This window comes from Eubalaena glacialis, chromosome 18 (genome assembly GCF_028564815.1).
Source record: "Eubalaena glacialis isolate mEubGla1 chromosome 18, mEubGla1.1.hap2.+ XY, whole genome shotgun sequence".
Lineage (NCBI taxonomy): Eukaryota > Metazoa > Chordata > Mammalia > Artiodactyla > Balaenidae > Eubalaena > Eubalaena glacialis.
The window spans coordinates 68,084,436-68,107,398 of NC_083733.1; the positions used below are offsets into that span (position 1 = coordinate 68,084,436).

A 22,963-nucleotide genomic window follows, 5' to 3' on the forward strand; every position below is an offset into this window, starting at 1 on the left:
CAGGAGCAGTTGCAAGCCGGGGCGGGGCTTATGGCGAGGGGCGGGACCGCGGGGGATGTTGCTGATGTCTCTGGGCGGGGCAGGTAGTGTGGTCCTTGGGGTTCGTTTCTCCCGGGTGTCAGCCAACAGAACTGGGGGATGTGCGGTGGGGGAAGGGCAGGGTCCAGAATGTGATTGTGATGGGGTATGTGTGAGCACAGCGTGCCTTCGTGTGTCCGGTCTGCATCCCACCTTTCACCTCAGGTGGGTCCCCTCTGCTGATACAGGGGCCTCCCCCACCTCCCACACCCATCCTCCAAATGCCAGGCTTCAGGGACCAGCAGGAATGAGCAGTCTTCCCCCAAACTTTCCCCTGGGCTGGCTCCTTTTTGTCATTAGCCTCTCATCTCTTGGGAGAGAGCTGCCCAGCCCCGCAAATGCCACCAACCCCTTGTCAATGAAAATAATCAATAAATATATAATAAAAATAGAAAAGAGTTTTATTTGAGCCAAACTGAGGACTACAGTCCAGAAGACAGCCTCCCAGATTATTCTGAGAAATTTCTCCAGAGAAGCATGGTTTTCAGCACAGTGTTATATACTGTCAGAACAAAGAACATTAAATAAGTCAGAGGTACATTTCTTCAAGGTTTCAAAACCCAAACCAAAACCAAACCAAACAAAAACAGACCAGCACATATACAGCGAGTATACAGAGAGTCAGTATGGCCTTGGCACCTGGGAAGGGAGTCTTATTGAGGGAGGACCAGCATTGGCATCCCAGGAAGGGAGGCATTTAACCTTTCTTTTTAATACAGACGTTCTTTACTTCTGGTCAGTGTGCCCTTTTCTTTAATAATTAAAGCAGATGTACAATGCATGTTTGACAGGCCACAAACAAGCTATTTTAGCATAAAATTCGAATTAACTCATGTAAAATGCAGAATGACTTCCCCATACCTTTTAAAATCCCCCCCATAACGTTCATCATTATCTGAGTTAGCTGATGCTTTTATTCATTTACATGTTTAGGGCTGGTCTTATCAGAGTCGTTCAGAGCTTTTTTTTTTTTTTTAATTTATTTTATTGAAGTATACTTGATTTACAATGTTGTGTTAGATTCCAGATTTTAGTAGGAAGGCTTTCAGCTTTTCATCATTGAGTATTATCTTGCCTGTGGGTTTGTCATAAACAGCTTTTATTACGTTGAGATATGTTCCCTCTATACCCACTTTCATAAGAGTTTTTATCATGACTGGATGTTGAATTTTATCAAATACCTTTTCTGCGTCTATCGAGATGATCATGTGGTTTTTTTCTTTTGTTTTGTTGATGTGGTGTATCACATTGATTGATTTGTGTATGTTGAACCATCCTTGTGAACCTGGGATGAATCCAACTTGGTTGTGGTGTACAATCTTTTTTATGTGTTGTTGGATTTGGTTTGCTAATATTTTGTTGAGAATTTTCCCATCTACATTCATCAAAGATATTGGACTGTAATTTTCTTTTTTGGTGGTGTCTTTGGTTTTGGTGTCAGGGTGATGGTGGCTTCATAGAATGTCTTTGGGAGTGTTCCCTCCTCTTCAATCTTTTGGAAGAGTTTGAGAAGGATTGGTATATAAGTTCTTCTTTGTATGTTTGGTAGAATTCACCTGTGAAGCCATCTGGTCCTGAACTTTTGTTTGTAGGAAGTCTTTTTTTTTTTAAATTACAGATTCTATTTTATTTCTAGTGATTGGTCTGTTCAAATTATCTATTTCTTTTTGATTCAGTTTTGGTGCACTGTATGTTTCTAAAAACTTGTCCATTTCTTCTAGGTTGTCCAATTTGTTGGCATATAATTGTTCATAGTATTCTCATTTTTTTAATTGCATTTCTGTGTTATCAGTTGCTATTTCTCCTCTTTCATTTCTTGTTTTGTTTATTTGGGTCCTCTCTCTTTTCTTCTTGGTGAGCCTGGCCAAAGGTTTGTCAATTTTGTTTACCCTTCCAAAGAACCAGCTCTTTGTTTTATTGATTTTTTCTATTGCTTTTAAAAATCTCTATTTTATTTATTTCCTCTCTGATCTTTATTATTTCATTCCTTCTGCTGACTTTAGATTTTGTTTATTCTTCTTTTTCTAATTCTGTTAGGTGGTAGGTTAGGTTGTTTGAGATTTTTCTCATTTCTTGAAGAAGGCCTGTATCGCTATGAACTTCCCTCTAAGAACTGCTTTTGCTGCTTCCCATAGATTTTGTATGATTGTGTTTTCATTGTCATTTGTCTCAAGGTATTTTTTAATTTCCTCTTTGATCTCCTCCTTGACCCATTGGTTTTTTACTAGCATGTTGTTTATTCTCCATGTAATTATTTTTTTTCTCATTTTTTTTTCCTGTGGTTGATTTCTAGTTTCATGCTCTTGTGGTCAGAAAAGATGCTTGAAATAATTTCTATACTCTTAAATTTGTTGAGGCTTGTTTTATGCCCTAGTATGTAATCAATCCTAGAGAATTTTCCATGTGCACTTGAAAAGAATGTGTATTCTGGTTTTTTTTTTTTTTTTGGATGTAATATCCTGAAAATATCAATTAAGTCTAACTGTTCTGTTGTATCATTTAGGATCTCTGTTGCCTTATTGATATTCTGTCTGGAAGATCTGTCCATTGATGTGAGTGGGGTGTTGTAGTCCCATTGATTTCCCCCTTTATGTCTGTTAGTATTTATTTTATGCATTTGGGTGCTCCTATATTGGTGCATATATGCTGACGAGTGTGATATCCTCTTCTTTTATCATTATATAGTGTCCTTCTTTATCTTTCCTCTGTTTATAGCCTCTGTTTTGTTTGATATGAGTATTGTGACCCCTGCTTTCTTGTCACTTCCATTTGCATGAAATATCTTTTTCCATCCCCTCACTTTCAATCTATGTGTGTCCTTTGCCCCAAAGTGGGTCTCTTGTAGGCAGTATATTGTAGGCTTTTTTTTTTTTTTAATCCAACCTGCCACTCTGTGTATTTTGATTGGAGCATTTAGTCCATTGCCATTTAAGGTAATTATTGATAGATATGTACTTATTGCCATTTTAAACCTTGTTTTCCCATTGATTTTGTATTTCTTCTTGTTCCTTTATTTTTGTTTTTCCTTTTGTGGTTTGATGATTTTCTTTTGTATTATGCTTGTGTTCTCTTCTTTTTGGTTTTTGTGAATCTATTGTATGTTTTTTGATTTGTGGTTACCCTGTTTGTCAAGTATGTTAACCACTTCCTTTATCTACTTGCTTGGACTGGTAGTCATATAAGCTGAAACACATTCTGAAAAAAAACCCCACTACATTTTCTTACTCTCCTCCCCCACATTTTATGATTTTGATGTCCTCTTTTACATCTTCATGTTTATCCTTCTGCCATTCATTGTGGTTATGAGCGCTTTCACAGAAAATTTTGCAGAAGTTTTTTTGATTTTTTAAAAATCTGTGCAGTGGCTTATTTAAGTGATTTACTTTCCAGTTGTGATTTTCTCTTTCCTATAGAGTCTTGCTGCTTTTCTATTTAGAGAAGGCCTTTCAATATTTCCTTTGGGCTAGGTTTAGTATTGCTGTATTCTTTTACATTTTGCTTGTCTGAGAATTTCTTTATCTCTTCTTCTATTCTATTCTTCTTCTAAATAATCTTGGTGGGTAGAGTATCCTAGGTTGCAGATTTTTCCCTTTCAGGACTTTGAATGTATCTTGCCACTCCCTTCTAACCTGCAACATTTCTGTAGAGAAATTACCTGATAGCCTTATGGGGGTTCCCTTGTAATTAACTTTTTCTTTTGCTGCCTTTAGAATCCCCTCTTTAACTTTTGCCATTTTAATTATAATATGTCTTGGTGTAGGTCTGTTTGGGTTCATCTTGTTTGGGACCCTCTGTGCTTCCTGTACCTGGATATCTGTTTCCTTCTTTAGGTTTGGGAAATTTTCAGCCATAATTTCTTCAAATACATTTTCAATCCCCTTTTCTCTTTCTTCTCCTTCCAGTATCCCTATTTTGCATATATTGGCATGCTTTATATTATCCCATAGGTCTCTTATATTGCTTTCTCCTTTTTTTTCATTTGGCTTTCTGTCTGCTGTTCTGATTGGGAGATTTCCATTATTCTATCTTCCAGATCACTTATTCAGTCTTTTCCATATTCAATCTGCTATTTATTGTCTTTAGCTCAGCTTTCATCTCACCAAATAAGTTTTAAAATTTTTCTTGGTTCCTTTTATAGCTTCTAGTTTCTTTTTACAGTAATCTGCATTTCTATCAATAGCTCTTCTTAATTCCTTCAGTATTTTCATTATCTCCTTTTTTAAATTCAGTGTCTATTAGACTGAGGAGGTCTGTTTCATTGTTTGTTCTTTCAGGGGAATTCTCTTGATCTTTTATTTGGGAGTGATGCCTCTGCTTCTTCATTTTACTTATATTTCTCTTACCCTATGGGTTTAGGAGAAACAGTTATCTACTGTGGTCTTAGAGGGCTTTTTTTTTTTATGTTGGCTAAACACGCTGTGTGTCTTGCGGGATCTCAGTTCTCTGACCAGGGACTGAACCTGGGCCATGGCAATGAAAGCACCGAATCCTAACCACTAGACCACCAGGGAACTCCCGAGGGCTATTTTTATATGGAATGTCCCTGTGTAGCCTGCGTGGTTTTAACACTTTTGGTGCGAGGGCTGCTTTTAGTATGGATGCCTACTGCGTCTTTCCTCAGTGTGTGCTGGCCATTATCCGCTTGATAGGGGGTGTGACTGATGTTGCGGTGACCAGAGCTTGCCCTGGATAGTGAGTGGGGCCTCCTCTTTGCTCTGTGGTTTTCACTGCCCTGTTGGGGTAAGGGCATGCTCCCTAGTTGTTGGAGTAGAGGCCCCCAGACCCATTTCTAAGCTGTGGTGTGAGGTGGGTGGGATGGGAGAGGAGTCAGTGAGTATTCCTCAATTGGAGCTGCCCATCAGGCAGCACGCTGTGGTGTCACTTGTCACCTGTCATGTGGGCTCACAAAGTACACTGTTGTTGGCACTGCCCTCGGCCCTACCTCCACTGTGGGAAGGCAAGATATCAGCCCAGATGTCCCTCAGGCGCTGTGTTCACAAAACTACAAGCACAGATTTGTAGCCACTGATCCACTAAAGTCAGGCATCAGGACTGCAGCGGAAGCAGCCCAGACTCCAGGCCAGCCACACAGCTGCTAAGGCCAGACTATCCCAACTGTGGGAACACCTGCAGTCCACTTGGCTGTCCTGCAGGCACTGAGTTTACAAAGGCGGTGGCAGTAACGTAAATCCAAGGAGTGGACAGCCGCTGGGGATCAGCTCTGATTTCAGTCCCGCCTCCACTCTGTGGCCAATCACTGGTGCTTACGTGCTCCCACACTCCCAGAGGTCCGAGAAAGAGGCTGGTATGGCAGGCCTTCCCCTTCCCAACATCGAATGAACCTGGTCCAGACCTCCAGAAACACCCTGCATGGGAAACACTAAACGGACATTCTGGGTGATTTGTTACTTGGCAAGAGCTAACAGACACAACCATGAAAGTCAGGACTTTGAGTTGGGGGAAAACATCTGTAAAGGGGAGGTGTTTCCTCATACTGAAAAAAAGACTGGGGTCCACTCTAAAATTCACCCTCCACAGGTCTGTCACGGGAGAGGTGCTTCCTTCTAAAACAACTTTCCCTGCCCTGGAGTTCTCTGCTCATTTTTCTCTAATTTTGGAAGCACTGTTTCAGTCCTAGGGATCCACATTTATTCTTCTATAAATTTATTTATTTATTTACTTATGGCTGCGTGGGGTCTTCATTGCTGCGTGCGGGCTTTCTCTAGTTGCGGCGAGCAGGGGCTACTCTTCGTTGTGGTGCACAGGCTTCTCGTTGGGGTGGCTTCTCTTGTTGCAGAGCACAGGCTCTAGGTGCACAGGCTTCAGTAGTCGTGGCTCGCGGGCTCTAGAGCGCAGGCTCAGTAGCTGTGGTGCATGGGCTTAGTTGCTCTGCGGCATGTGGGGTCTTCCTGGACCAGGGCTCGAACCCATGTTCCCTACATTGGCAGGCGGATTCTTAACCACTGCACCACCAGGGAAGTCCCCACATTTATTCTTAAGACCCTGCTCCCTGTTACCATGCCAACTGCACCAAAGGAACTGAACCTTTTATTTATCTAAATGTGTGGACCAAATGTCTACTCAGTCATAAAATGAACAATCAAAAGGCCAGCCAGAGACCCACAGATATATCTTTGGGTCTACTTCCATGGGTCACAATTATAATTTTGAACCAGGGAGGTGGTGGAGGTGAGTCTGGTAGATGCGAGGTCCAGTCCTGACCCTGTGACGTCCTTCTTGTGTGATCTCGGGCACCCCACGGAGCCTCCCAGAGCCTTGGTTTCCTCATCGGCAACATGGGGATGGTAGGGTATCTACCTGCTAGTGCTGAGAGCCCGAGCATGCGGTATAAAAGGCTCAGTGGGGTGTCTGCCTATAGGAGGCCCTGGCAGCTCGCAGCCCTCATTCTTGGGCTGGTCCACCACGGTTTCTGCAGGACCGCCGTCAACAGGCTCCTCCTCCCGGTCGGAGCTCAGGTGTTGAGTCAGGTGCGGCAGCGGGGCAAAGGTGTCCCCCACCTTCTCGTCGGCGTGCATCCTCTGGTGTCGAGTGAGGGCGGAGGAGAAGCCGAAGGCCTTGCCGCAGCCACTGCACTCGTACGGCTTCTCCCCGGTGTGCACGACGTGGTGCTGGAGCAGGTAGGAGCGGTGGCTGAAGGCCTTGCCGCACTCGGGGCACGCGTAGGGCCGCTGGCCGGTGTGCGTGCGCCGGTGCAGCGTCAGCGACGAGCCCTGGCTGAAGGCGCGGCCGCAGTCCCCGCACCGGTAGGGCTTCTCTCCGGTGTGGACCTTCTGGTGCTCGATTAGGGAGGACACGTGGCTGAAGGCGGTGCCGCACTCCAGGCACCTGTAGGGCCGCGCCCCCGTGTGCACGCGCCGGTGCTGCACCAGGTGCGAGTGGTTGCTGAAGGCGCGGCCGCAGTCCCGGCAGGCGTAGGGCCGCTCGCCCGTGTGCACGCGCCGGTGCTGACTCAGGTGCGACACCTGCGTGAAGGCCTTGCCACACTGCGCGCACGCGTACGGCTTCTCGCCCGTGTGGAGGCGCCGGTGCTCGGCCAGCGAGGAGCTCTGGCTGAAGGGCGCGCCGCACTCGGGGCACGTGTAGGGCTTCTCGCCCGTGTGCACGCGGCGGTGCTGCGCCAGGTGCGTGAGCTGCGTGAAGGCCTTGGCGCACTGGCCACAGGTGTAGGGCCGCTCGGCAGTGTGCGTGCGCTGGTGGCGGATGAGCGCCGAGGAGAAGCGGAAGGCCTTGGCACACTGTGCGCACACGAACGGCTTCTCGCCCGTGTGGATGCGCTGGTGCTCCAGCAGGGAGGAGCGGTTGCGAAAGGCCTTGGCGCACTGGCCACACGTGAAGGGCCGCTCGCCCGTGTGCACACGCCGGTGCTGCGCCAGGTGCGTGGGGCGCACGAAAGCCTTGCCGCAGTCCGCACAGCTGTGTGGCCGCTGGCCCAGGTGCGTGCGCCGGTGCGCCGCCAGGTAGGAGCCCTGGCTGAAGGCCTTGCCGCACTCGCCGCACGCGTAGGGCCGCTCGCCCGTGTGCGTCCGCCGGTGCAGCATCAGGTGCGCGCTCTGGCTAAAGACCTTGCCGCAGTCGGGGCAGGAGAACGGCTTCTCCCCCGTGTGGGTTCTTTGGTGCAGGGTGAAGGCCGAGCAGTAGCTGAAGGCCTTGCCGCAGTCCTGACACTTCCACGGCTTTCTGGTGCCACCACCTCGTTCCTCCTCCTCCTCCACGCTGGCGTCTGTGTTCTTCTGGTTCGGGCTCTTTCTTGGTGCGCCGCGCCTCTGGGGCCTGCGGTCAGCCTGGGTAGTTGGGGGGCTCGATCTGGTCCTGGGGGTTCTGGTGCATTCATCATGCTCGGGGACGCAGTCCTCAGTGGGGTCTTCCTCGTGGACCTCCTGCTTCAAACAACTTTCCTGGTTCTCCCGGCCATCCCTGAAATGACCTTCGTGTTTCGGGGTTTCTCCCAACTCAGAGTCTTGCTGGACGGCAACCGTCAAGAGTCCTTCCATCCCGGCTTTGCGAGCTGCTGCCTTGATTTCACATCTTCGTTACCGGATGAGAAAGAAAGAGAGGGAGGGAGGGAAAGAGGGAGGGAGGGAAAGAGGGAGGGAGGGAAGGAAGGGAAGGAAGAGGAGGAAAGAAGGAAAGAAAGAAGAAAAGAAAGAAAGACAACAAAAAACCAAACAGGTTTGTCCCCTGTCCCGGGCTGGAAAAGGATCAGTGCAGGGTCTGTCTACCGACAGTCTGGGTCAGATCATGCTTTGTTGCGGGACCATCCTGTGCATTGCAGGATGTTGAGCAGCGTCCCTGGCCTCTGCTCACCGGATGCCCCCAGGTGTGACAACCAAAAATGCTTCTAAACCCTGCTGTTATGGGTTCAGTTGCATCCATGCAAAAGATGTACTGAAGTCCTAATCCCTGGTGCCTGTGACTATGTGCACGTGTGGAGAGCAGTCAGTGACCTGCTTTGGGTTCAGCCCCCTGGGGTGGGTGGGCCAAGTGGGGGCCATCCTAGGGGTGATGAGTTTCTCCTGGTATCACCAGCAGCACACCCCTCCCTGAAAGACCCTGCTCACGTGGGTCCAGAAGGCCCTGTGTCTGTCTCCCACCAGTAGCAACCAGCTTCCAGCTTGCTCCCTGCTGTGTGCAAAGTCACACTCACAGGCTGAGCCTGAGCCTCCCTCAAAAGCCTCTGAGCTCCCCTCATCCCCCTGGTACTCCCCACCCCAACCCCAGCAAAGACGAGCTGGAGGTGGCGACGAGCAGGTATGTGTGGCGCACAGAACACGCACAGCAGGTACAGGAAGCCAGTGAAAGTTTTCACGGGTGGGCGGGCCACATGTCCGGACCAGGAGGAGACATTTCATCTTAACTAGCACACAGAGTGCGACAGACGTCAACACAGAGATCCTGATTTCCACTCTGAAATCAACACCGCTCCACCCTGGCCCAAGACCCAGCAGCATCAGCATTGCCCAGGACAAGCGCAGAGCTCAGGCCCCTCCCCAGGCCTGGTAACTTGGAATCTGCCTGCTGATAAGAGGCCCGGGTGGTTTGTGGGCACAGGAACATCTAAGAGGCGTTGGTCCCGGCCACTCTGAAGCCAACTCGGGTGTATTATTATAGTGGCCAAAATAACCAGCACCCGTTGAACACAGACCTATGTGCCCAGCACCCTTTAAGCTCTTTTATTCTTCAGTGAGGCTCCCAGAAGTGGCAATACCAGGCAGGACCCACACCTGGGCTGCCCAGCTCCAGAGCTTTTCCTCTTCCTCTCTCTCCCAATTAAAATCACTAATGGCAGGACTTCCCTGGTGGTCCAGTGGTTAAGACACCGAGATCCCAATGCAGGGGGCCCGGGTTCGATCCCTGGTTGGGGAACTAAGATCCCACATGCCGCAACTAAAGATCCCGCACGTCGCAACTAAGACCCTGTGCAGCCAAATAAATAAATACTTTTTAAAAAATCACTAATGGCTCCATAAATGCCACACTCCTCTCCATAGCCTGCACAGCATCTCCCTGACCTCAGCCTCTAAAACACCCTCACCTGCTCTGGGTTTGCCCTGCTCCAGCCAGAGGCCTCCTCCCTGTTCCACAAACACTCCAGGCATGCTCCTGCCACAGGGCCTTTGCACTGGCCGTTCCATCTGCCTGGAAGGCTTCTCCCCCAGTGCAGGGCTCAATGAGCCGAGACTTGGAGGAAGTTATGGAGCGAGCATTCCGGGCCGTGAGCCCAGCAAGTGCAAAGGTCCTAAGGCAGGACCATGATGGAGGTGATGGAGGAACAGTTAAGGGGCTGGGCGGGGTTGGGGGGCGCTGGAGAAGAGTGACCTAGGCGGAGAGCAGGGGAGATTAGACATGGCAGGGTGAGGGCCAGATCATGCAGGGTCTTTGTGCAGAGGTGAGAACTTTGCCGGTGGGAGCCAAATGGGGCCACTCCCAGTTCTGGTGCCACCCCCACAGGCAGCCCTCAGGCTTGAGTGGGGCCTGACTGGGTCCCCAGAGCAGGCAGTCGTACCCACCTCGTGGGTTTGGGAGCATCGGGTCCTGTCCATGTCACTCAGGCTGTGGCCCCTGCCGTGGCCACACATGCCTCAGTGGGTCCAGTCGGCATCTGTGAGAGAAAGAAACAGGGACCCCTGAAGGAAGATGCTGGCGCAGGCGCAGGTGGGTGGGTGGAGCAAGAACGCAGGGTGCTTCCTCTGTGTGCGCGTGGGGAAGATAAGTGGATTCAGGGCGGGGTACACCTGGGCCAGTCAGGTACACAAGTAAGCAACCAAAAGGGAGACAGAGACATGCTCAGAGGCAGACACACATGTCATATCACACACACACGGAGTTGCATGCAACCACACGGGGGGGGGGCAGTTATACCACCCCCTGCCTTGGCCCTCAGATGCCCTTACACAGTCACCCGTATGCTGTGGCACAGTCCTTCCCATACACAAGGAGGCAGGCAGTCTCGCACACCCACACAACTCCAAGCGCGTCTGCGGTCACGCCTGCTCATGCACACCTGGGTACACACACAACAAAGTCACACATGCCGCCCTGCTCAACGGGCAGGCCTGGCCTGGGACACCACCCACAGTGGCACCCCTAGTCACACGCAGAGTCATGTGGTGGGCAGAGCTCCGCACGTGTCCAGAGCCGCAGGTTTGCAGGGTCTCCCCCACGCGCAGATACATACACACACACACACACACACACACACACACACACACACACAGACACGCAGCACCCCCACCCTTGCAGTGTCTCTCATCAACATCCTGTGCACAGCCCTCCACTCAGGCACACCCTGACCATCCAGCTCCATGATGGCAGGCACACCCACCCAGCCACCCTACGCAGTTGCACAGCCAGGAATTGTGGAATTATACACCTCACACCCACCTAGGAGAACAAGTTCCACACATGCCCAAACTCACAGATAGGCAGAGGTCCCCAAATGCTCAAATTCACAGGCACAGGCCGCTAGGGTCAGGCACGTGCAAACATATGGTGACACTTGGGGACTCACATGAAGTCTCATGCACAGATGGGACAGGCGGGCCTACACGCACAGTGACACACACAGCTACACGCCCGCACCGGCACAAAGTTCTGGAGTGGCACGCAGGGCAGGCCTGACACGCACAGGAACACGCCGCTGGAGTCGGGATCGTACCGGCACACACAGACACTCAGGGGACAAGCGTACACGCACTCGCGCATGCGCACCGCGGCGCCCGCGCCTCTGGGACCAGCTCTGAAGGCCTTGGGCGGCTCCCGCCGAGCCTGGCGGGTTTGGGTCAGTTTCTCCACGGTCTCTGGCCCTATACGGCCCACGCGGAGCCCCGGTGACCCCTCGTCCCGCGGTGGCGCGGACGTGCGGGCCACACAGGTCAAGGTAGCAGCCGCCACAAACTGGCCCAAGCTCCAGGCCGGCCCGGACTGCGCGTGCGCACTGGGAGAGTTGCGGCTCGCTCGGGTCCCTCAAGAACTACAACTCCCAGAAGGCGCCGCGCTGCGCCTGCACAGCGACTCGGGCCCGCCGCGCCGGTGTCACGGAAACTACAACTCCCAGAAGGCCGTGCGTCGGCACTCAGTGGGACAACGAATCTCAGCGGCTCCGGGAGCCCGAGGAGGGCAGGGCGGCTGGGGGCGGGGCTTGGGCGTGTCTACCCGAGCTCCGTTCACCACGACCTGGGCGCCCTGGTGGGCGGGGTCAGTAATATGGGGGCGGGACTCTTCGTCCTCAAGGAGGGGGCGGAGTACACAGGTGAGGGTAAAAAAGACCCTTAGGATCAGAGCGGCTAAGTGAGTCACCCCAGGCCACACAGCACAGAAAGGGCTTGAGCTGGAGTTTGCAACCCACAGTTCACCCTTAAGCCATGGAAGTCATTTGTCTCAGAGATGTGATGTAATTCTAGACCAGAGCAAAAAAGGTGACAAATCCATTGACGTGGGCAAATGATTATAGTACAGAACTCGACATAAGAGTCACTACTGGCCTGCTGTTTTTGTAAAGTGCTTCTGCATAGAGTTAGGCTTCCTAAATTATTCCGTTCATAGGATTAGCCTTCATAAATCATTCCTTCGGCCATTAGAGAAATGGGCACGAGCTCATTTTTAGACAGTTGGGAAAGCAGAGAAACGTGTGAATATACAATGGGAAGATGTAGGTATGTCACCAGAATCAACATGCTACAGATTGTGAGATACCATATTATTTTATGTACTCCCAAGGCTGCCCGTTAAACCATGACACCTGCTTTTTATTGTTTTTAATTGAGGTATAGTTGATGTACAATATTATATGAGTTTCAGGTGTACAGCATAGTGATTCAAATTTTTAAAGGTTATACTCCATTTATAGTTATTATAAAATACTGGTTATATTCCCTATGTTGTAAAATATGTCTTTGTAGCTTATTTATTTTATACATAGTAATTTGTATCTCTTAGTCTTATACCCCTATTTTACCCCTCCCCCTTTCCCTCACTCCACTGGACACATGCTTTCTTTACCTTTCAAGTTTTTGTTTTATGTGTAGATGTCCAGAGGCATTGTGGGTTTCCCCTCATCCTTCTGGAAGCTTCTGGCCTTGCATGGTAAGAACACGCCCATTGCCCCTCCAAGCCTGGGACTCATGGAGCAGAGCCTCCCAGCCAATCCACGGACCTGTAAGCATGAGAAGAAAGGATTGTTGTTTTAAGCCACCAAGGTTTTTAATTTTTTTTCTGGTTTAGTTTTACATTTGAATATTTAAAAAACATCAGGGAACTTCCCTGGTGGCGCAGTGGTTAAGAATCCGCCTGCCAATGCAGGGGACACAGGTTCGAGCCCTGGTCTGGGAAGATCCCACATGCCATGGAGCAACTAAGCCCATGCGTCACAACTACTGAGCCTGTGCTCTAGAGCCCGTGAGCCACAACTACTGAGCCCACGTGCCATAACTACTGAAGCCCACACACCTCGAGTCCAGGCTGTGCAACAAGAGAAGCCACCGCAATGAAGCCCATGCACTGCAATGAAGAGCAGTCCCCGCTCACCACAACTAGAGAAAGCCCACGCACAGCAACGAAGACCCAGTGCAGCCAAAACTTAATTAATTAATTAATTAATTAAAATAAATAAAAATAAAAAACACCTCTTACACTTTCCTCATAAACCATGTAGGGAGCTCAGAAGGCTGAAGGTTTTTTTTTTTTTTTTTTTTTACTAAAAAGCTTTTTTTTTTTTTCCCCCTGTTAAAAAAAAGGCAGGAATTACTCAAATACAGGAAAGGACCTTTCTATTCAAGTATATGATGTGGAAGTATTATGAAGAAAAACATTTTATTATGCTCATTTCATTATTCTGTGGTTATTAGGAAAAAACGTTCTATTAGTAGCAGTTCAAGCAGGGCACAGAGGGAGGGCTCCATCTCTGCCCCACAGTGGGACTTTATCGGGGTGGCGTGACGAGCCGGGGATGGCTGGGATGGCTCAGTTGGTCCATACATCTGGGGCCTGGCTCTCCTCCATGCGGTGGGTGTTGGGACTGGCCAGACACCTCCATGTGGCTCGCTTGGGCCTCCTCACAGCACAGTGGACCCAGAGTAGTAGAACTTCTCATACAGTGGTTCCAGGCTTCAACAGGAGTAAGCCAGGAGCAAGCCACTGGGTGGAGGGGCGATTTGTTACATAGCAGTTTATTGGCAATAAACTGACTGAGACAGAGGCAGGGTCCAGAGATGAGGCTGAAGTGTAGGCCGGGTAATTCAGGTTCTTGTGGGCCATGCTAAGAACACTTCCTAAATATGCGAGGCAATCGCTGCTGTGCTTTTTATCTTTTAAAGCTGGAAGAGGGAATTTCCTGGCGGTCCAGTGGTTAGGACTCAGCGCTTTCACTGCTGGGGCCCCGGGGTTTGATCCTTGGTGGTGGGACTAAGATCCCGCATGCCATGCAGCGCGGCAAAAAAAAAAAAAAAAAAGAAAGCTGGAATAGTCTGCATTTATGATACTACGTGTGCCTGCCTGGTGTGAGTACTGAACACTGTTTCCTTAACCCTTTTGGGAAGTTCTTTCGCTGGCCTTGGACCATGGTTCTGCTAAGCGCTCAAGGGGGACCCTCTGCAGATCTCTGGGTTCTCCGGGCGGCCCTATTCGCTTCAGTACCCTTTCCTAGGAACTCAGGCCATGTTGGTTTTCCTGGATTCTCAGATCCATCTCTTCAACTCAGGGGGTCCCCAGGGCTCTGCCTGGATTCCTCCCCCTGCACCGTGACCTAGAATGCTCTTAAGATAGTAAGCCAGGGAAATTGTAGGGCTCCCTTCATTCATTTGCCATGTCCCGCTGTCCTTTGTAGCCTGCTGTGCACTGTCTTAAAAAGCACTATGTTTTATGTTTTGCCCCTTTTATGGTTGTTTCATAAGGGAGGGTAAATCTGGTCCCTGTTACTCCAACTTGGCCAGAAGCAGAAGTCCATGGTGGTTTTTAATTAAATTAGCCTCATTTTGGATAGACAACAACACCAAGTATGATTTTACCAAAGAAAAGCAGGAATAGTTCAATTTATACCAAGAAAAAATATTTTTTCTTGAATAAAAAATAGTGGTGATTTTACTACAGTGATATAAATTGGGTTGGCCAAAAAGTTTGTTCAGTTAATGAATATTTTTTCAGTAAAGTTCGTGGGAAAAATGAAAAATGTGTCTTTTATTTTTACTTAAAACCGAACCAACTTTTTGGCCAACCCAATATTATTTTCACTCTTAAGGGTTTATGGATACTTGTCCGCCCTTGCTGAAATCATGAGAGGGGACATTTTCCTCAAAGAATGGACAATGGAAACAGCTCAAAGTTCTTTTCCTTTAAATATTTTTGTTTTTATTTTTTATTGAAGTATAGTTGATTTACAAGTTTGTGTTAGTCTCTGGTGTGATTCAGTTATATATACATATATTTATATATAAATATATTTGCATATGTATATATAAAACTGAATATATATATTCTTTTTCAGATTCTTTTCCATTATAGTTTATTACAATGTATTGAATATAGTTCCCTGTGCCATACAGTAGGACCTTGTTGTTTGTCTATTTTATACATAGTAGTTTGTATCTGCTAATCCCAAATTCCTAATTTATCCCTTCCTCCCCTTTCCCCTTTGGTAACCATAAGTTTGTTTTCTATGTCTGTGAGTCTGTTTCTGTTTTGTAAATAAGTTCATTTGTGGTTGTTTTTTTTTTTTTTAGCTGTGCCACCATGTGGCTTGTGGGATCTTAGTTCCCAAACCAGGGATTGAACCTGGGCCCCAGCAGTGAAAGTGCTGAGCCCTAACCACTGGACCGCTGGGAAATCCCCATTTGTGTCATTTTTTTTTTTTAAAGATTCCACATGTAAGTGATAAATGTGAGTTTTAAAATTGTTTTCTTTATAAAGTTATATTTACCTGTTATGAGCTGAATTGTGTCTCCCTCCTATCCCCTCCCGCCAATGATATTTTGAAGTCCTAACCCTCAGTATCTCAGAATGTTATTTGGGGGTAGGGGCTTTATAGAGGAAATCAAGTTAAAATTAGGTCATTAGGGTGGGTCCTAATCCCATAGGACTGGTGTCATAAAAAGGGGAAATTTGGATACAGAGCCAGGCAGGCATAGAAGGAAGATGATGTAAAGCGACACAGGCCATCCACAAGGGAAGGAGAGAAGCCTGCAACTGATCTTCCCTCAAGACCCTCAGAAAGAACCAACATTGCTGATATCTTGGTTTCAGAATTCCAGCCTCCAGAACTGTGAGGCAATACATTGCTCTTTCCTAAGCCCCCCCACCCCAGTCCATGGTACTTTGTTACGGCAGCCCTAGCAACTAATACAGAGGCTATAAACAACAGCTGTGGTTTAGTTCGTTAGCCGTGGGCTGGGTTCAGCTGAGCAGTTCTTCTGGTCTTTCTGGGCCCACTCATGCATCACTGGTCAGCCATGGGCTGACTGGGGACTGGCTCATTTGAGGTGGCCTCACCTGCGACGGCTCGTTTCTGCTCCAACAGGCTAGCCCAAGCCTGTCCACATGGCAGCTGGGTGGGGTTCCAAGAGTGTGAGCAGAATCTGCAAAACCACTTGAGTCCCAGGCTCCACGTGGATGCATTTCCATGTTCACAGCATTCTATTGGCCAAAGCAAACTACAGGTACAGCCCAGATTCAAGGAGTGGAAAAATGGAAATTTTGCAAGACAGGTGGATGCAAGAAAGGGTGGAAAATTAGCTTCACTTTTTGGGTAATCTATTACACACACACATAAATATAAGGAATCGGATGTAGTCTGGGGTCACACACACTAGTGAAATTGCACACACTCCTGCTCTATAAAAAATAGATGCAAAGATCTTTCAACTACTCCTCAAGTGACGTTGTTTCCAGACCTCTTCTTTCAGGGTCAACCCCTTTCACGCATAATTATTATCATGCTAAAATATATTCCCAAGTATGGCTTGAATCTCTCTATCCCTTATTGGTAAAAGAAGTCCAAAGTTGGCAAGTACCTAAATTACACCTTACATTTATTTAGCGAATCCTCAACTGAAGACCATTTATGTGATTTCCATATTCTCTCTGGGATGAAGGATGTTGCTGTCAACATCTGGTTTTTCTCAGTTTTAAAAATAGGTGATACTATGGGATGCAGCAAAAGCAGTTCTAAGAGGGAAGTTTATAGCAATATAATCCTACCTCAAGAAACAAGAAACATCTCATAAACAACCTAACCTTACACCTAAAGCAATTAGAGAAAGAAGAACAAAAAAACCCCAAAGTTAGCAGAAGGAAAGAAATCATAAAGATCAGATCAGAAATAAATGAATAAGAAATGAAGAAAACAATAGTAAAGATCAATAAAACTAAAAGCTGGTTCTTTGAGAAGATAAACAAAATTGATAAACCATTAGCCAGATTCATCAAGAAAAAAAGGGAGAAGACTCAAATCAACAGAATTAGAACTGAAAAAGGAGAAGTAACAACTGACACTGCAGAAATACAAAGGATCTTGAGAGATTACTACAAGCAACTATAAGCCAATAAAATGGACAACCTGGAAGAAATGGACAAATTCTTAGAAAAGCACAACCTTCCGAGACTCAACCAGGAAGAAATAAAAAATATAAACAGATCAATCACAAGCACTGAAATTGAGACTGTCATTAAAAATCTTCCAGCAAAAAAAGCCCAGGACCAGATGGCTTCACAGGCGAATTCTATCAAACATTTAGAGAAGAGCTAACACCTATCCTTCTCAAACTCTTCCAAAATATAGCAGAGGGAGGAACACTCCCAAACTCATTCTACAAGGCCACTATCACCCTGATACCAAAACCAGACAAAGATATCACAAAGAAAGAAAACTACAGGCTAATATCACTGATGAACATAGATGCAAAAATCCTCAACAAAATACTAGCAAACAGAATCCAACAGCACATTAAAGGGATCATACACCATGATCAAGTGGAGTTTATCCCAGGAATGCAAGAATTCTTCAATATATGCAAATCAATCAATGTGATACACCATATTAACAAATTAAGGAATAAAAACCATATGATCATCTCAATAGATGCAGAGAAAGCTTTCGACAAAATTCAACACCCATTTATGATAAAAACCCTCTAGAAAGTAGGCATAGAGGGAAGTTACCTCAGCATAATAAAGGCCATATATGACAAACCCACAGCCAACATCGTTCTCAATGGTGAAAAACTGAAACCACTTCCACTAAGATCAGGAAAAAGACAAGGTTGTCCACTCTCACCACTATTATCCAACATAGTTTTGGCAGTGTTAGCCACAGCAATCAGAGAAGAAAAAGAAATAAAAGGAATCCAAATTGGAAAAGAAGAAGTAAAGATGTCACTGTTTGCAGATGACATGATACTATACATAGAGAATTCTAAAGATGCTACCAGAAAACTACTAGAGCTAATCAACAAATGTGGTAAAGTAGCACGATACAAAATTAATGCACAGAAATCTCTTGCATTCCTATACACTAATGATGAAAAATCTGAAAGAGAAATAAAGGAAACACTCCCATTTACCACTGCAACAAAAAGAATAAAATACCTAGGAATAAACCTACCTAAGGAGACAAAAGACCTGTATGCAGAAAACTATAAGACACTGATGAAAGAAATTAAAGATGATACCAACAGATGGAGAGATATACCATGTTCTTGGATTGGAAGAATCAACATTGTTAATGACTATACTACCCAAAGCAATCTACAGATTCAATGCAATCCCTGTCAAACTACCAATGGCATTTTTCACAGAACTAGAACAAAAAATTTCACAATTTGTATGGAAACACAAAAGACCCCGAATAGCGAAAGCAATCTTGAGAAAGAAAAATGGAGCTGGAGGAATAAGGCTCCTGGACTTCAGACTATACTACAAAGCTACAGTAATCAAGAAAGTATGGTACTGGCACAAAAACAGAAACATAGATCAATGGAACAGGATAGAAAGCCCAGAGATAAACCCACGCACATATGGTCACCTTATTTTTGATAAATGAGGCAAGAATATACAATGGAGAAAAGAGAGCCTCTTCAATAAGTGGTGCTGGGAAAACTGGACAGCTACATGTAAAAGAATGAAATAGAACACTCCCTAACACCACACACAAAAATAAACTCAAAATGGATTAAAGACCTAAATGTAAGGCCAGACACTATAAAACTCTTAGAGGAAAACATAGGCAGAATACTCTATGACATAAATCACAGCAAGATCCTTTTTGACCCACCTCCTAGAGAAATGGAAATAAAAACAAAAATAAACAAATGGGACCTAATGAAACTTAAAAGGTTTTGCACAGCAAAGGAAACCATTAACAAGACGAAAAGACAACCCTCAGAATGGGAGAAAATATTTGTAAATGAAGCAACTCACAAAGGATTAACCTACAAAATATACAAGCAGCTCATGCAGCTCAATATCAGAAAAACAAACAACTCAACACAAATATGGGCAGAAGACCTAAATAGACATTTCTCCAAAGAAGATATACAGATTGCCCACAAATACATGAAAGGATGCTCAACATCACTAATCATTAGAGAAATGCAAATCAAAACTAAAATGAGGTGTCACCTCACACCAGTCAGAATGGACATCATCAAAAAATCTACAAACAACAAATGCTGGAGAGGGTGTGGAGAAAAGGGAACCCTCTTGCACTGTTGGTGGGAATGTAAATTGATACAGCCACTATGGAGAACAGTATGGAGGTTCCTTGAAAAACTAAAAATAGAACTACCATACGACCCAGCAATCCCACTACTGGGCATATACCATGAGAAAACCATAATTCAAAATGAGTCATGTACCACAATGTTCATTGCAGCTCTATTTACAATAGCCAGGACATGGAAGCAACCCAAGTGTCCCTCGACAGATGAATGGATAAAGAAGATGTGGCACATATATACAATGGAATATTACTAAGCCATAAAAAGAAATGAAATTGAGTTTTTTTGTAGTGAGGTGGATGGACCTAGAGTCTGTCACACATAGTGAAGTAAGTCAGAAAGAGAAAAACAAATACCGTATGCTAACACATATATATGGAATCTAAAAAGAAAAAAATAGTTATGAAGAACCTAGGGGCAGGACAGGAATAAAGACACAGGCATAGAGAATGGACTTGAGGACATGGGGAGGGGGAAGGGTAAGCTGGGACGAAGTGAGAGAGTGGCATGGACATATATACGCTACCAAATGTAAAATAGATAGCTAGTGGGAAGCAGCCGCATAGCACAGGGAGATCAGCTCGGTGCTTTGTGACCACCTAGAGGGGTGGGATAGGGAGGGTGGGAGGGAGGGAGACGTAAGAGGGAAGAGATATGGGGGTATATGTATATGTATAGCTGATTCACTTTGTTATAAAGCAGAAACTAACACACCATTGTAAAGCAATTATACTCCAATAAAGATGTTTAAAAAAAAGAGATTATACAGTGTATAGCACTTGGTAATCTTGCTTTTTTTTCACTTAACTACACATACCAAGAACTATTTTTTTTTTGTCATTAAGACTTTTTCTGCAACATATTTTTTTAATGGCTGCCAGTATTGAAACAACACTTTCTAAAAATGTTGACTTTATTTGCTGTATTGTTCTATAAGTATTAACACACGCATAGATTCAATACCGCCAGCACCACCACAATCAGGATGCAGAATGACTCCACCACCCCCAAATCCCCCCTCATTTCCCCTTTTTATAGTCACTTCCTGTCTCTTCCCCTAACCCCTGTCAACAACCAATATGGTTGTCATCTCTGTAATTTCACATTTTCCAGAATATCGTACACGTGTATCAAAGACATCTTTAAGAGGATGGAATGTCCCGGTTGCCGTGGTAACCTGCAGGAGGAAGCTTGACTTAGAGAAATGAATTCAGGAATTGAGAGAAAGAACATACACAGTGATTTGTTGCGGGGGGGGCAGTTAGGTCCATCCCCTCCCCTGCAGCTCATGTTAGGAATTCCTAACCCTTCCCCCACAGCTGGGGTGAGAGGTTTGAGGTGAACTTCCCAGCAGACATCTCCCCAGGGACCCCAACTCCATGATTCCCGGGGTGGCTGCTGCTGCCCGAGGTCCCACAGACCAAGCTCTCTTTACACTATCTGTAATCTCCCTGCACAGACGTCTGAGGCAGGATTAGAAGCGGCCAATGTTCTTGGTGTTTTCCACCTTCCCCATTACCTCATCCAGGTGTCTCATTCAGGTGTCTCACCTGAATCCCCAAGACCCCCTTCCCTTGTATCTTGTCCGCTCCACTCCCCTTCAGTCCCATTCAAGTCTCCACTCAGCAGACAAAAGAAATGTTCAGAGGAAATGAAGTTAAGGTACAAGTCAGATTAAACCCCACAGGGGTTTCTTTCTTTGCTCAGAATAAAACTCAAATTCTTCTGTGGCCAGCCAGGCCCTGCTGACTTTATCTCCCCCTTGGTCACTGGGCCCCAGCCACACCGGCTTCTCTGCCTCTTCAAAGAACCAACCTCAGGACCTCTGCACCTGCTGTTCCTCCCGTCCCTCCTCCCCTGAGTCCTTATGTGGTTCTTTCCTGTCTCCATTCAGAGTTCTGGCCAGAGGTCACCTCCTCAGGGAATTCCACCCTGACTGCCATCCCCAGAGGCCCTCCGTGCACACCTCTGCCTTGTTTCCATCACAAACCTGATGCTTCTCTTGTCTGCTTATTTCATTACTGCATGTTCCCCCATCGGAATGTAAACTCTTAGGACGATGGCACAAAGAATGGAGCTAAGTTTCTGGGTTTCTGCTGGTGCATATTTCTCACTGGGAATTGAAAAGATCCAAAGAGAAAAGATAACAACTGTTCCTGATTTCCTATGAAATTATTAAAATATTCTCTTCTTGTTGCTACTTTTATCAGGGAAACAGGAATCCAGTGACAATGAAGATGAGAGGGTCGATGTCTGAGGACAGAAGAAGCAGGTGTGTAGCAGGTTTTACTGGAGGTGGCCCAGTTTACCTTTCCTTGGATGTTCGGGGGTAGGATGGGGGGCTGATGCGGGAAACAGGGGCTCAGGACCAGACAGCCGGGAACCCTCCCGTCTCTGAGCCCAGCGTTCTCATCTGTCGGGGGCAGATGCTCCGAGGACCTCGCTGACAGTCAGGACTGCTGGGCACGGTGTGCATATTTCACGCTGCCGGTAGGCACCGTCCGAGGAGATGTGGGGATGTGAAACCCAGCCTAACTCCATCCCCAAGCCACGTCCACGCCAGGGCTGCAGGAATCCCACAGAATATTGTGCTGTATATCCAAAGCTCTACAGACTTCCAAGGCCGTGTGCATGATTATCATAATTTGGGGGAAAAGTCATATTAAACAAAAAACCCTTAAAAATACGAAGTAACAAAAGTATCTCGGTTATTTTCTGTTTCAATTTTAGGGAATGCTTTTGAGTTCATGAAGTGCCTGTGAGGTCGCTAGATGGCGCCCTTGAATCGTAGGAAAGTAAACAGGCTTTTTTTTTTTTTTTAATTAAAAAAAATGTTTGTGTGTGTGAAAAATAACGCATGTAGAAAAAGTATACAGGACAAGATTTTACAATGCAACGAATAATATTTAACATATAACCGTACCCCTGTCTAGTAAAATCATACATTTTCTTATGTTCAAAGATTTTTTCTTGATTCCTTTCCTCACTACCCTCTTGCTTCCCCCCAGACATGAGTACAATACTGGTGCCTAACAGTATAATTTGTTTTAGCTGCTGTTGAACTTTATATACGTGGCTTTGTACACTATATGTTTCTGGATATCTCGTTCAACACATCTGTGAGATTTAACTATGTTGTTGCATATAGGTGTCATTTGGTTATTTTCATTGCTTTTTTTTCCCCCATCATTTAGGTCCATCTTTTTACAATGAAATTTTATCTCAAGAATGTGACATTTTTAATTTATTTTATTTTTTCTTTTCTTTTTTTTCTCATTGCGTTTGTTTTTGGTTAAATTTTTCTCATATTTTGGTGTTAATGGACATTTGTGTGGTTTGTGGTTTGATGCTGCTATAAATATTCTCGTACGTGTCTGGGTGCTCAAGTCCATGCGTTACCCCTAAATACACATGTAGGAGTGGAACTGCTTTGTCATAAATTTGTGTGTGTTAACCTTTAGTAGATACTGCCAATTTTATTGCCACAGTTGACCGATTTACACCCCCAGCAGTAGTGAATGAGTATTTCCGTCTATTTCCCATTCCAAAACTTGGCAGTAAGCACGGTTTGGTGTTAGCTGTATATGAGGTTTGTAGTTGTATCTCATTATGTTTTTCTTTTGCATTTTCCTGATTGCTAACGAGTTTGTGTATTTTTTCAT

The 22,963-nt window shown here is 46.0% G+C and overlaps 1 protein-coding gene across 1 annotated transcript; it reads right to left on the minus strand.

The window, feature by feature from the left end:
* Window positions 1-6,480: 6,480 nt before the first annotated feature.
* On the minus strand, window positions 6,481-11,501 carry ZNF835 (zinc finger protein 835). Its single transcript, XM_061173491.1, is given in 4 exon segments — window positions 6,481-6,597; window positions 6,600-8,124; window positions 10,107-10,198; window positions 11,108-11,501. Coding segments are annotated over 2 exon segments (1,608 nt in total). The 5' UTR covers window positions 8,091-8,124; window positions 10,107-10,198; window positions 11,108-11,501.
* Window positions 11,502-22,963: the final 11,462 nt, after the last annotated feature.